Source organism: Hippoglossus hippoglossus, chromosome 17 (genome assembly GCF_009819705.1).
Source record: "Hippoglossus hippoglossus isolate fHipHip1 chromosome 17, fHipHip1.pri, whole genome shotgun sequence".
Taxonomy (NCBI): Eukaryota; Metazoa; Chordata; class Actinopteri; order Pleuronectiformes; family Pleuronectidae; genus Hippoglossus; species Hippoglossus hippoglossus.
This window is the reverse complement of record NC_047167.1, coordinates 17,692,395-17,706,572: the sequence shown is the minus strand read 5'-3', so window position 1 is coordinate 17,706,572 and position 14,178 is coordinate 17,692,395. Positions and strand designations below refer to the sequence as shown.

The 14,178-nt window shown below is 41.2% G+C and overlaps 1 protein-coding gene across 10 annotated transcripts in view; it reads left to right on the top strand.

The window, feature by feature from the left end:
* Positions 1 to 13,406, top strand: part of pde1cb (phosphodiesterase 1C, calmodulin-dependent b) — a 79,909-nt gene extending 66,503 nt beyond the window's left edge. For 6 of the 10 annotated variants that reach the window (XM_034613695.1, XM_034613697.1, XM_034613701.1 and 3 more), the window contains 9 exons: positions 243 to 371; positions 747 to 848; positions 4,082 to 4,202; positions 5,693 to 5,774; positions 6,487 to 6,607; positions 8,351 to 8,526; positions 8,737 to 8,970; positions 9,753 to 9,815; positions 9,998 to 13,406. In XM_034613695.1, the coding sequence (XP_034469586.1) occupies positions 243 to 371; positions 747 to 848; positions 4,082 to 4,202; positions 5,693 to 5,774; positions 6,487 to 6,607; positions 8,351 to 8,526; positions 8,737 to 8,970; positions 9,753 to 9,815; positions 9,998 to 10,017 (1,048 nt within the window). In that variant the 3' untranslated portion in view covers positions 10,018 to 13,406. The remainder of the gene's footprint in view (positions 1 to 242; positions 372 to 746; positions 849 to 4,081; positions 4,203 to 5,692; positions 5,775 to 6,486; positions 6,608 to 8,350; positions 8,527 to 8,736; positions 8,971 to 9,752; positions 9,816 to 9,997) is intronic. The other 4 variants (XM_034613696.1, XM_034613705.1, XM_034613700.1 and 1 more) reach the window with 3 other exon arrangements.
* The last annotated feature ends 772 nt before the right edge of the window (positions 13,407 to 14,178 follow it).

Genomic DNA, 14,178 nt, shown 5'->3' with positions numbered 1-14,178 from the left:
CATTTTGCTGGAACTTAACCTTGCTACCTGCAAATTGAAATAAAGGAAAATGACCCAATGAACAAAACTCAATGAGGAAAATACACACAAACCTGATCATATTTATAATTAAGTAAAACATTTATTAATGTATTTTAGTATTAATATCCAGTGGTCTGTTCTTGCCTGTGGTGGTTTAAGGCTGTCCTCCCAATATGAACCAGTGAGAGAATGCGGCTCTGCTTTCATCTTTTGACTGACAGGTCGGACACAGCGATCCTCTATAACGACCGCGCAGTGTTGGAGAGTCACCACGTCAGCGCAGCGTACCGCCTCCTGCAGGATGACGACGAGATGAACATCCTCTACAACCTGTCCAAGGACGACTGGAGGTCAGAGAGACACGTACTTGAGCAGATGAAAGAGCTGAGAGACAGTAGAAGGGATATAAAGAGAAATCACACAAAACAATGTATAAATCACCTCTTGTGTTTCAAGAAAAAGAACCGTTGGAGTCAAAATCTGGAAATTTTAAAACTTTGTATTATGTGTGATATTAAATGAAAGGAGACTGATGTTCCTGGTGTGAGATGGGACTTGCCAAAGCACGTTATTAGAAATGGCTCTGATGTGTTACGTGCTTTCATTTTCCTTAGCGACTTCCAAAATGAGTTGGCTTCCATCATCTGTGGGTTTGACAGTCCGTCATACAGCACAGGGCTCATGTTTTTCCACCTCTTTGTTTTCTCTCCTTTCTTTTCATCCAGAGAGCTGCGGGCTCTGGTGGTGGAGATGGTGCTGGCTACAGATATGTCCTGTCATTTCCAGCAGGTGAAGGCCATGAAGAACTTCCTACAACAACCTGAGGGGTCAGTTGTCTTCTCCCCCGCTGCTGTTTCCACTCGCTGCCCATCACCCCAGCACTTTAAATCTCCATTAACCCTGCAATCAGCTGCTGTTTACCAACCGCCCACTGTTTACAACCCAATTAACCCTGCCCTGAAGAGTGCGCTGGAGAAACACCATAAATATTCATGTTCCGTATTGGCAGATCATTGTGTTTTCACTGAGAAAATCTGAAATCTGGTCAAGCACAGGCAATATTAGAAGAATCAAAAATGAGAAAGGGTTGCCAGACACCAAAAAAGCCGTTAGTTATTTGTTAAAGCATTTTTCCAAGTAGAGGAGCGAGCAAAAGCTGGAATGGCGCTCGGAGTGCACACGTCTGCCAAGACCCAACAGTCTCCAAATGAAAACACATTTATATTCACTAGATCCAGTTTTTTCGTTTGGATCTGCACTAAATTGCACACACTCGTAAATATCAGTCACCTAAACATACTTGATTTCTATAAAATCATCGCCCTCGAATGCGTCTCTGAGAAATCCATTAAATTGTTGACACATTATCGCTCCATGTTAAAGAAAGTGAAAAATAAGTCCTGGATTCGCCCCCTGATAGTTCTCTCTCTCTCGGGTCATGATCCACCCCTCTGCAAAATGTCTGCGTAAATTTTGTGTATTTCTGCTAACTATCAAATAAATAAAATCTCCTTGGTGGAAGCACTGATGTAATCACAAGTAAACAAGCATATAATGTAGAGCTGCAAAAATGTGTTGATTGATTGATTAATGCAATTTTTGCTAATGTAGTGTGAATCCATTAAGTGGCCAAATGTATGTTATTCATAACTATATACTTTACAGTTTACTTGGATAATGTATTGTCCCTCATAAGATTAATATTTCCCTGAGTGGAAACGCGAGGTAACAGGACCATTCAGAAGTTTGAAGTTGTCCTCAGGCGTCATGTTGTACTTTAAAATACTATATTGAGAGGAGAGGCTGGTGATACGGCTCAGTGAGTTGAAGGACTGCTTGGGAGCTTTAGGGTTGTGGGCTTGATCCCTGTGAGGTGCATTAAATTTTGAAATCCTGTATGCGAAGGAAATTCAAAAATCTCTAAGAAACACAGCTCGAGAGTCTGTAAGAGAACTCTGCTGGAGTTCTGTGTCCTGTATCAGTTCAGTATATTGAATTTTCGAGTTCCAGCACCTGAAGTAAACATTCTAAGACTCTATAGGAAGTGAGAGTCAGTTGTCTGACCTCACGTCTCATGGTGGTGGAGGACTGGAAGGTTTGAGGTTGTGAGTTTGATCCTTATGAGGCTCAGTGAATTTTTAAAGTCCAAGCACCTAAAGCGAAAAACTGAAATAAACCCCTTCTCCTGCATTATAGAGAAGCTCCTGGTGGCGCGGAGGGTTTGTTTGTGACTGTGAGGCATCAGTCTGCAGTTTCACATTGAACAGCGCGAGAGAGAAGTACGAGAGAAGTACGAGGTTGTGTTGAGAAAAAAAGCTAACAAATTAAACGTGTTTATATAGAAAGTATAATCAGTATGTGCACTGCGGCTCTGCACCACCTGCCGTCTGCAGAAGGTGACTGATGGTGAGTTTGTAATGACCTGGAGGTCCACTGCTGGAAAGCTACACAGGAAAACCCACACACCCCCACACACACACACACACACATTCGTGCACACATTATTGAGAGATTGCACTCTGCCGGAAGCTCTAATGCTGAACAGACTCTAATGTCAAGTAATTTAAACCAGTGTGCTGCAGGCCTGCTTACTGTGCACTTTAACATCCAATCTGCCACAAATGGAATTGTAGGAAATCGGAGCCGCTCACCTTTGTTTAACCTTGTGCTGTGTGTTCTCATCCGTGCGCCTGTTTTCCATATCGCTCTGTGTATGTCCGGTCATGCGTCAGGCCATTGCACACGATATATTTCGATATGGTTATCAGGTCGTCTCTCAGACACCAGCAGATGTGTGATGAGGTGAGATGATGCATTTTCACACTGTTTCAGAGGAGAAAACCGATTAGTCTAATGAAGGCAGTGGGATGGAAAAAGACCCCCCCCCCCCCCCCCCCTTCATGTTTGGATAGACATGTAGGTTGTTGCTATTTGCGTTCATGTTTTCATATGCATGCTGATAATTGACATCTATGCTGTCAGGGGCGGTTCCAGTGGCAAGGTCAGGGGGGCACTGGCCCCAGCTGGAATCTGATTGGTCCCTGAAGTGCCCCTGTGCGATCAGTATTTATTTGATTTTTTAATTTTTTTAACAAACAAGTTACTTCCTATTAATACTAACAACGAATAGGACAATTTGTTAAGAATGTTTTATTTCAATATTTAATATTCAATGTTGTGTGGCTTTGGTCAAAGCTACAGAGCTAACAGTAAACAAGGAATGACTTGAATGTGTAAATTACTGCATCAGTAACTGTGCATGGATGTTGGACATAATATAGAAACATCCTCGATCCGCCACTGCACACTGTCTGTGTTTTGCATGCGTCATCAGTTTTATGATTTGAGCATCTCTGCAGGGAATCTACACCATCACAACATTTCTATGTGTGTATTATCCCAGACCTTCTAAAACAACGTTTTTAAACTGAATGTGCTGAAACCCACTGGCTGAAGAACAAAAAGTGTGGAACTGCCCCCACATGTCATGTCTGGACTATTAACAGAAAAGTTTCCCTCCTCTCTGACCCTTTTATTACGCTGCTCTTGCACAGAAAGTCAATTTTTCGCTGATAGATTGCTGCAGAGACATTTACAGCTGTGCCACATTTTTCCCATTCTTTTTCTTTATGACTGACTGAACTGTCATCAGGGACACTCGGTACCTTGAGAGTTTTCTTTTATCTTTTTCCTATTGGTATTTCTTTCAATGACCGTGTCCCTGATTTGTCTGGAATCTCTGTCTTCTGATGTAGCTTTTACCGGAACATCGACTCCTCAGACATTGAGAGATTGTTCCTTCCAGATAGATGCGCTTTCAACTCAAACATCTGCCATTAGACACGAATCATCTTATTTTGATGAACTTTTTGAATAAAACAGCTGCTCCAGTCTTAATGTAGATGACATTAACATTGGGTCAAACAGCTTGTTTTATCCAAAATAGACTGTATAACAATAAAACTTCAGTGAATAGAACCAAGCAAAAACCGCAGCAAATGTACAACAATCTCTGGTGGACTTGAGTTTTAAATGTTGTGTATCTACTCTGTGTTTTTAGCATTGACAAGCCCAAAGCCCTTTCCCTGCTGCTGCACACTGCAGACATCAGCCACCCGGCCAAAAGATGGGACCTCCACCATCGTTGGACCACCTCCCTCCTGGAGGAGTTCTTCAGACAGGTGAGTGGACGTACGGGCCAGGTCACAGAGAAGTGCACGGACGGCGGAGCCAGTGTGTGTGTGTGAGCTTCTGATGCATGTAGAGAGAACATGCTTTTGGCATGACACATACACACAACTGTAACATGCATATGCAGTATAATATTTAATAAAGTGTTTCAGCAGTTCCTGTTTGCAACATATGAAATGATCCTTGCAGATAACTCCCTCTGGGTTTCTTTGATTCTGGAGAAAACTTTAAATCGTTATGATACAAATTCTGGAGCTTTAAGTTGCCTTTTCTATAATTACTACGTTGGATGTTTCATCACAATAAACATTGCAAAGAAAATAAAGTCTTAAAATATGCATGTTATGGTTGCATTTTCTGTTTTGCCTCAGTAACTCACTAAATGAGGAATTTCTGGCTCATAATCCAGTTTTTGGGAATTGATGGTTCCTTTTGCTTGAAAACTGGTAAAACAGATTCCCAGAGAAACAGGAGACTTTTTTGTGAAAAGAGAAAACATGTGAAGCTGAATAATGAAACATGGCACCAGTCTATATCAGTGTCCAAATAAACCAGGCCATTGAGCCTTGGAGCCCTCGAGCGCGACAGTCGAGTGAAACGGCTGAAAAGAAAACAGACATCATTCATGTCGCTGACAAACCTCATCACAAGGTCCATTCACAAGCCTTTTTTTCTGAACACTCCAAGAAATGTTCGTAGGATCGTCAGGTTTCTTTCATTCAGCTATGAAGTAACACCTTGAATGAAATGATGATGCTATTAGTGATTAATGATTGTTCTCTGATGGCTCTTTGGCACAAATCTACCCCCCAGAGCAGTTTAAAAGGGTTTCTATCAGTAAGACATGCAGCCATGTCTAATCAGGTCTAATTACAGACACTCTGCTCTCATCACAAATGATGCCATGGCAGATTAAAATGTAGAACATTAACTCTTTGATAAAACAATGCATTTGACCCTAAATAATACTGTGTAATGGCAACTGTCAGGCAGGAAGGACAGATGTTAAACTGGTGCCACATTGCTTCAATATCGTCCATTATTAATCCACATTGTGCTCATTATCAGTCTGATTGTTATTGTGGCTGCTCTCACAAGGCCTTTGTCTCTGGGGATGTGGCTGGCTGATAAATAGCGTCTGTGAAGAACATTGCCTCGCTCCCGACTCCACATCTCATCTGTTTGTGACAAACCAGAAGAGAAAATGAAACACATTTGTGGCCCAGAAGCACTTGAGGCGGGAGCCAGACAAATCAGAAGCCTGTTGGTAGAAGTGTGAGCATATGGCGAATGTATGGTGGTGGTGTGTAAGCGGATAGTGTAAGTGTGTGTTTATGGGTGAGTGCACGGACTGTGTGTGTGTGTGTGTGTGTGTGTGTGTGTGTGTGTGTGTGTGTGTGTGTGTGTGTGTGTGTGTGTGTGTGTGTGTGTGTCTGGAGGGCGGGGTAATATGAAAATGATTTGGACGTTTTATTTCTAGGGGGACAAAGAATCAGACCTCGGGCTTCCCTTCTCACCGCTCTGCGACCGAAAGTCAACAATGGTGGCGCAGTCCCAGATCGGTGAGTGGCCACTCCCACATATAAACAAAACCTGTGCATGATGATTGCAGATGTACACGATTTCTGCTTAAGCACGAGCTGACACCACGCATCGATGGCCACAGCGTGGAGGCCAATTAGTGGAGACGTGTGTTCGAAAGTGGTATTTTACAGAGTGAAAAACACATATTGACGTATTTTTTACTATTTATTTCACTCATTCTACAGAAAATATGTAAAAGTCTGTAACCTGTCTTTAAAATGGACGATGTTTCAGAGCTCTACGTGATCAAGGTTTTCATGGGAGCTCATGTTCTTTGCAGGATCGCTGATCTCTCCTTAGCTCCCCCATAATTTGAACCATTCTAAATTCACTAGACACAGATGTTTGTTTGGATCTGCACCAGATTTTACACTCATAAATATCATTCTGCTTAACAAGCCTGACTTTCAACAAGATCTATGAATTATTCTCTGAGAAATCAATGAAAATGTTGAAGAAAGATTTCCTGCATCCGCACCAAAGTTTTACATTTACATTTACTTTTTTATATCCTAACCCTTTCCTCCACAGAATTTATGGAAAGCAGTTGAGTAGTTTTTGTGTAATCCTGCTAACTAGCAAACAAACAAACACAGACGGAAACATAAGCTCCTTGGCCGAGGTAGTAAGGAATATAGAAATGCATAAATTGACGCTGTGCTCTGAATCTGTCAATATCTTTGTCACCAGGGTTCATAGACTTCATCGTGGTGCCCACCTTCACTGTGCTGACGGACATGATGGAGCGTATCGTCACTCCGCTCATCGACGAGGCCTCCCAACCCGGTCTCGCTGGGTTCCGACGATCAAGGTGAGCTGCAGCACTTCCTCCTTCTGCTGCATAAAAAAAGTTATAATGTATTGCTCAGTAGCAGGATGAGTCGGTGGAAGTGAGTTAAATCTTTTTAATAAACCAGTCCAGTTAATCAAGGATGGAAAATGTACTGTTTTTCTACCCTTCACCTCTCAAACCTTCTGAGAAACTACACGCTCGATGACGTGATTGAAGCTCAACAGCTTCTCCGCAATAGCAGCATATCTAATGAAAGTATTAAAAAACAGCAGATGAGTCTCCCATGAGTAATCCATTCCTGTGCGTGTAAATGTCTCCACCTTTCATCAGGCAGAGCCACACACCTTGAAATTGATATTTTAGAGATGCTAGACAAGTTCGCCTCACCATCCCTGATCAGGAGTGGGTGTCGGCACCCGATTGGCATACACAATAGCCTCTCCAGATACAAGGGGAAGTGATTCTGTCACCACAGGCTTCATTAATTGGCTCAATACTCTTGCTGCGGCCACGTACTAAACGAAGTACGTTCCGAGGGTGCTCCAAACAAGAAAGGACCCCTGCCCTTGCGTTTAAACTACTCAGAGAACAAGCACCTGAAAAGTTTTTTGTGTCGCCAGTTTAAATGTCACTTTCTCGAAAAACGGGATGATTAAAGTGGTATTTGGGGAGTCTGGCTCTGTATCTTCCATCGCACCTGCACGTCAATATCAGCCTCCCGGTCCTCCTCAACAGGCGTCATTAGCATCGCTCAGTGGGCCTCCAGTCACAGCTATCCAGGTGGAAATCTCCGATAGTGTCGCCGTGCAGTCTCCTTGTCTACACAAACACACCTGGGTGCTCATGGGTTTCCTTTGACTGTTTCTCCGCAGCGTTTATAGCTGTTTTCAATCATCCGTAACCGTGACCGCTCGCTCTTTCTGCCTCTGTTTATCCTCCAGTCTTTCTTTTTTCTTCCTCTTTCAAATTGCCTCTGAATCTGTCAGCTTGAACGTTTTTTTATCCGGGCGTTTTGGCGTGACTCGATATCTCAAAAACTATTGGATGGATCGCTATGAAGTTTTGTACAGACATTCGTTGCATTCCGACACTGTGCTGCTGTAACTGCTCTGGTGATCTTCTGAATTACCCTGTAGTGACACCATGAAGTTGATATTTGTCATTTCAAGAGAAATGTTGTGACAGCTATTGGAGGCTTTAACATCCCTAACATGATGGATTGGAGTAACGTTGTTGTTAATCCCTTAACCCAGCAATTTAGTGTCGCACTTTTATAAAGACCTCACAAGAAACCCATTAAAGAAAGAGTCCCTAGCGTGGGTCACACTAAACCAAACAAAACAATGTACGTTAATTGTTGTTTAAATAAATCTTAACAAAAATTACAGCAAATTTGTGAATGAATCTAATTAACTCCCTGAAAAGGACATTATTTATCTGTTCTCACAGACTGAGTCGTTCCTTTGACAAGTAAACTGAATGCCATGTGTTCATCTAGCGCCATCATCTGGTCAAAAAGAGAATTTGTCCATTACCTGCAGAACGAATGAAACATGCATTGACATTATCATGCTAACATCCTACACTAAGATGTTGAACATGCTCATTACTGGTTAAACATCAGCACATTGCCACCTGCTGGCCAGTTAGCATGCTGACCTCAGCATTTAGCTCAAAGCTCCACCTCCCTGAGCTGCTAGCTTGGCTCTACCCTCGTCTTGACTCTAAACTCTCTTCTCCCCCTCGTTTTGCTCCGTCCAGTCTGAACAGTATTAGCTCGGATGAGGTCAAACGGCACAGCGTGAAGAGCATGGGCTCCGACAGCAGCTCGTCAGGACAAAGCTCTCTGCTGACGCTGGACATGAAGAACTTCAAGGCCCTGTGGAACGAAGAGGTTTATCAGAACAGAGAGAGGTGGAAAACGCAGGCCACTAAAGGTACTGTTCACACACACAACTTCTTAAAGTACAAACTAAGGGCGGCTTCACACCAAAGAGTCCAGTTCCTGGTGCAAACCAGTGTCAGCATGATACATAGCTTCACTGGTCCAAGGGGGTAAAAATACAACAATCCCAGTTTCTACCTGATTATGGTAAGACCACACACAGATGCACGCTAACCTGCCATCACACTCTTTGTGACCTCAGAGGCGGAGGAGAGAGCTAAAAAGGAAGAGGAGGAGCAAGCTCAGCAGGAAGACACTATGGAGCCCCAGGAGGGACAAACGGAATCAGAACAGCCTGAACCAAAGGAGGACCAATTGGAGGGGGAGGCGGCCGAGTCGGCAGAGGTCAGCACACCGCCAGACGGTAACACGGGGGAAACAGAGGAGGGAGATCAGGCCGAGGGCGCCACACACAAGAGTCCGTCTCTGCATAACGGTATATTCCTTTAACTGTGTCATCCCATAGCCAAACTAAGAGACATGATGTAAATCTGTGGTGAATGTTCATCCACATCTCACCACACTGTCTCTAACCCTTTTATCAGCACAACAGTGGATATTTGTGTTATCTCCCTTCTTCTTGAACCTAGTTTCTTTCATTTTATCACAAATAATTCAGAGATTCTACAAGAGGTGTCACTGTCATGTGTTTACAAAAGTAGCAAAAAGGGTTGCAAATCATGAAGGTTTCCATTCATGAATATCTTTTCTTTTCTTTTTTTTTTTGCTACTAATCAATGAATCATTTTTTCTGGTCTTTTAATTTTGTAAAGCCAAAGATGAAAAGTGGAAATGTCTTGTTTTGTCCTGTCAACAGTTTAAAATCCAGAGATATATAATTTTATTCGTCAAATCCTCAGAATCTGAGAAGCTGCAACCAGCAATTATTTCGTGATTTCTAGTTTAAAACTTTATTAGAAATGTTCCTATCATCAAAATTGACAGTTTCCTTTTCTGTTGAACAGATTTATTATCAATTAAATTAATTTTGTGAATGAAAAGTGTTTGAAAATACTGGATTTTATCTTGTCTCATTTATTTCAGTGGGTTATTTTGAATTCTTTGGTTCCCCACTGGAAATTAGAATAACTTTGGGTTTGTTAACTTGTTGACTGATCCGGTTCCTGGTCAGAGACGTGTAAAAGGTTATTTTAAGATAGAGGATGATTTCAGGATTTCACCCACCTGCGTCTGACAAAGACTATTTGGACTTTTCAGGAGAGTTGTCTGAAGGAGCTGAATCTACAGAGGATGAAGAAAATAAAAACAAAAGTGTCGATGGTGAGTTTATTTCTGCAGCACATGACCATTGACGTTTTTATTGCACCTAAAAAGTGAAAACCAATGTTTCCCTCCCTTATATGTTGAAAATGTTGAAGTTATCATATTAATCATAGGAAATATGTCGATTTCTCTACGTCAGCCACTTCTTTATGTCTCTTGATATAATATTTGTCTCAAAGCAGAGGTAGCGATGGAATAGTCGAGCTGTAGATAATCAACAGCATCACCGGACCCTGAACCTGTTCTTCTCACTCGACTGGGAGAGCTCCACCCAGACTCACTTCAGAGGGAAGGCCATCAGTTGGACTGTGTCGCCCTCTTCAGGGCTTCAAGAAACTCACACCTTCACTTCCATTTTTGTGTCCTAATGATGAATAGTTTTTACTTTTCCTGTGTTTACACTCCGACACTCTTGTATGCAGAGTTTGTGGCTCGACCCGTGTGCATGATTCCTCCCTCTCTGCTTATTGATGAAGACAATACAGAAGATTTAATGATCTTAAGGTGATGAGGGTTTGAGAGGAGCCTTTTTAAAAGACTGACACTGAAAATATTTTTTTAGTTTGCCAATCTTTTACCCAACACATCCACAGACATGTAGCCATCGTACAAATCCCACTCTTTACTCTATTTTTCTCTCTCTGCACTCATTTGTTAGATTTCAGCATCACATTTGTCATTTGTTTTTTGTCCTTTCAAATTAAAACAGAAGTGCTTTTTATTGTGGAAAATGCAGGATAAATGCACATGAAAAGGGACTTTCACAGCTGCCACACAGAATGTAAACTGTCTGGGTTTGTGTTTAGTACAATGGGGTTAAATTAACAAAACCTACTTTATCTAGAAATATTGTGCTTTATAGGAATTCCTGCTGGGAGTCTCACCCGATCGAGAGACTACCGCAAAAACCTTTTCACCACCAGTTGTGTCTCATTTTTCCTCTTCACACGTTTACTTTCTCAGTGCTTTCCTCAGACGATGATCGTTTGTGTTCCCTGCAGTCACGTTCTTATTGTTTCTGTGTGTCCTTGTCGTCTGCACTGTAAATATGTTTGTACATGTATGGATCTGACAATGAGTAGAAATCCTATTATTCCACAATCCAAGAATCAAGATGGTTTTTGGATGTAATGTAAGATATTGTAGTGGAAAATGTCCAAAAATTAGAATGCAACCTTTGCATTTCAGACATATCACACATTTAAATGCATTGAAGATATTTTGTAATATTTAAAATCTTTTTGTTTACCTTTTTTTGTTGTTGTTGTTACATTTGTTCTGCATTTGTCCTTCATGAATCCTGCACTAGATGTGTGTTATATCCTCACTGTGTGTGTGTGTGTGTGTGTGTGTTTCATCTCTTCGTCCAATCACTTCTTGTTCTCGATGCCTTCTTACGTGTATTGAAGCTGTAGCAACACATCAGCATCGCCGCTGAATTAGAGTAAAAAATCTCAGACATTTTCATTTTCGCGGCACAGTTAAGTCACAGCAGCTCCACATTCTATCGTTGGTGTAATGTTGAATGGACGTGTTTACAGTGTGCTCGTGCACCTAGTAGCCAGCTCGACCCATCAGGCTTCTCGTGACGCATCTGACGCTGAGTACAAACTGTATCTGCTTCCTGGTCGTTTGCCAGGTTTTTAAAGGCTTGTAATGTTGTGTATAGAAGATGCAAATATTGCTTACTGTGCATATGTAACATATTGAACCCCCGCAGCGCTGCTTCAGCTTATATTATACACAACTTATACATGGAAGTGGAAGAAGCAAATCGGGGCAGTATTTGCATAATTTATAGGTGTGTTTTCCCTCAAATTGTGCACTTTTATTTTGAAATTCCCTAAATGAATAGTGCCAGGACCACATTCTTGGCATATTATTTTAAAGTATACAGTACACGTGTCTACTGCTACACATTCTAATATGTATAATATGTATCGGGTTCAAAAAGGGTAAACAATTTAACACCTGAAACTTTGTATAAAACTATAGGAACCAACGAATTATTTTTTAACCTCTTTGTTTTAATATACTCTCCCCATTTTTATATTATAACAGGAACACTAGTACCGTGCTGGGATAAAGCAGTTTGTCATGCAATGCTACTTTCTACCTAAAATATACAGTCGGTGGTTAGCAAGCCAGCTGGCTGAATGTGTGCCTCTACATGTACTTTCCATTCCACAACTGTAGGAAAACAAACTTTTAGTGATGTCGTTGGAATCTGTGCTGATCCAGGCACAGTCCAACAATCTAGTGAATATCTTCTGTCATTACTACACACTAAAGGAGTGCTGTGTTAACACTTTTGATTTAGACACTGTTGGAAAATCTGTTTGTAAAGTCACGCTTTGATGTTGCAGAAGTATAGTATTTATAATGGTATATTTTATTCTCTTTTTCATTTAGGAAAAATCTGTTTTTCCTCTGTTTTGTGCTCGATAGCGTTGTGTTGTTTGTTTGTTTGTTTTTGTTCTACTGGACTGTTTTCTCCTTTTGGACTCAAAGGACGCAAATGTGAAAAAGTTTTCAACATGTAACTTCTTTCTCTTTTTCATTTTGTCTCTCCTCTGTGTATCTGTTCGATGTCTTTTGCTCCACCAGCTAAAACATTCATAGTGGGTCAAAGGTCCCAACTGAGTAACAATCATAGAAAATGAAATTTATCATAATAGAACAAAAACAAAACTTAGTGCATCCTCACAATAGCCTGTGTGACGCTTGGTAAAGCAGCGTTTTCTGTACCAAGGGACCAACACGTGTACAGTCTCGTAGTTTGCTTTCACTTGCTGCTGTGACGGCCGACTGTATGAATATTTAATACTGACCATAATCAGAGACATAGCTGTATTTATGACTTCTAAACGTGGTGTTTTGTAACGGTTACTATGGAACACATTCTTTGTTGTTTGTTTCTTGCTTTGTTTCCTCGTTTAGTCTGAATTATTCTCTGATCTCAAACTGTTCTACTCAGTGAGGTTAGATGGATGTAAAGCCTGTGTGTGTGTGAGAGAGCGTGTGGGTGTGTGTGTGTGAGAGTGAGAGAGTGTGTGTGTGTGTGAGTGAGAGAGCGAGTGTGTGTGTGTGTGTGTGAGAGAGTGAGTGAGTGTGTGTGGAACTGCTTAAAAATTACTCAATGTGCATTTCTGATCTCCTCACTGTGACCTGCTCTATCGATGAGTGTGTGTGTGTGTGTGTGTGTGAGTGAGTGAGAGAGTGATGCAGTGGACTGCATGAAGCTGGGTAAACAATTCTCACCACCAACAAAATTGAAAAAAATACATATCAGATCAGCATTTTTTAAACATCAAGTTCTCACATTTTGTCAAATTTACAAACGTGTCCACTGACCAGCAGAGTGGAGGAACATACAAATATACAACCTGAGGTGGACGCAAGTGAACCACCTCAGGTTTACCTTCTATTCTCCATAAGACAGAGTGAATCCGAGTGAGTGGGTGTTTGTGTGTGCATGTATGTGCATGCATGTGTGCGTCACTGTCCAATGCCGGCCAGGCGGCCGCGTGTGCCACCATGCTCTGTGACTGCACAGTCGTATCAATAAATCTGGACTTAAAGGGCTCAGATCATGTCTGCCTGTCTTCATTTCTACAGCAACACAGCTCACGATCTCACATTAGAGGGGGACTTCAGCAACTTTACATACATATCAGTGTATTTGTCATAAGGAGAACTGCTCAGTGTGTGATAATAGTTGAATAATGTCTTCTGTGGCTTTATAAAGCTTAAGAAAATAACCAGTTTACATAGACTAAACATTTTAACACAAACAAATTAAGGCGATTGACTTTAATGATCAATCTGTCGTTTTTTCTTTGGATTAATTCAATTCAATTTGTAGTCAACAAAATGTCAGAAATGACAAACCTCTTCATGGGCTCTTCTCTCAGAACTCTGCTCCAACATGTGGATCTCAGCAACTCCAAGGTCTTTATGAATAATCTTGGTGTAGGTAAGACTTTTATAAAAAATGCTGCCGAGTTGTAAGTATCAGTAAAGATAATACTGAGTAATTCAAGATGGGGCAGAATATATATTTTCCACAAAGGATCACAGTAACATCACATTTTTCAATAGAAGAAAATAATTATTTGTACAGCACTTATCTAAACAAGGTTACAAAGTGCAAAATGATTGAATAAAAGGTATTAAGTTCAATTTTAGGCACTAAATCATAACATGTTAAGGTCGAGACCTTAAAATTAAATAGAGAAACCCAACAGTTCCCACAGATGATGTCATTAAATGTCTGGCTTGGTCAGACTAACAACTGTCTCCCCTCCAGACATGTTGGATAAAATTGGTCATTTTATATTCTTATGTGTCACTTTGTTAT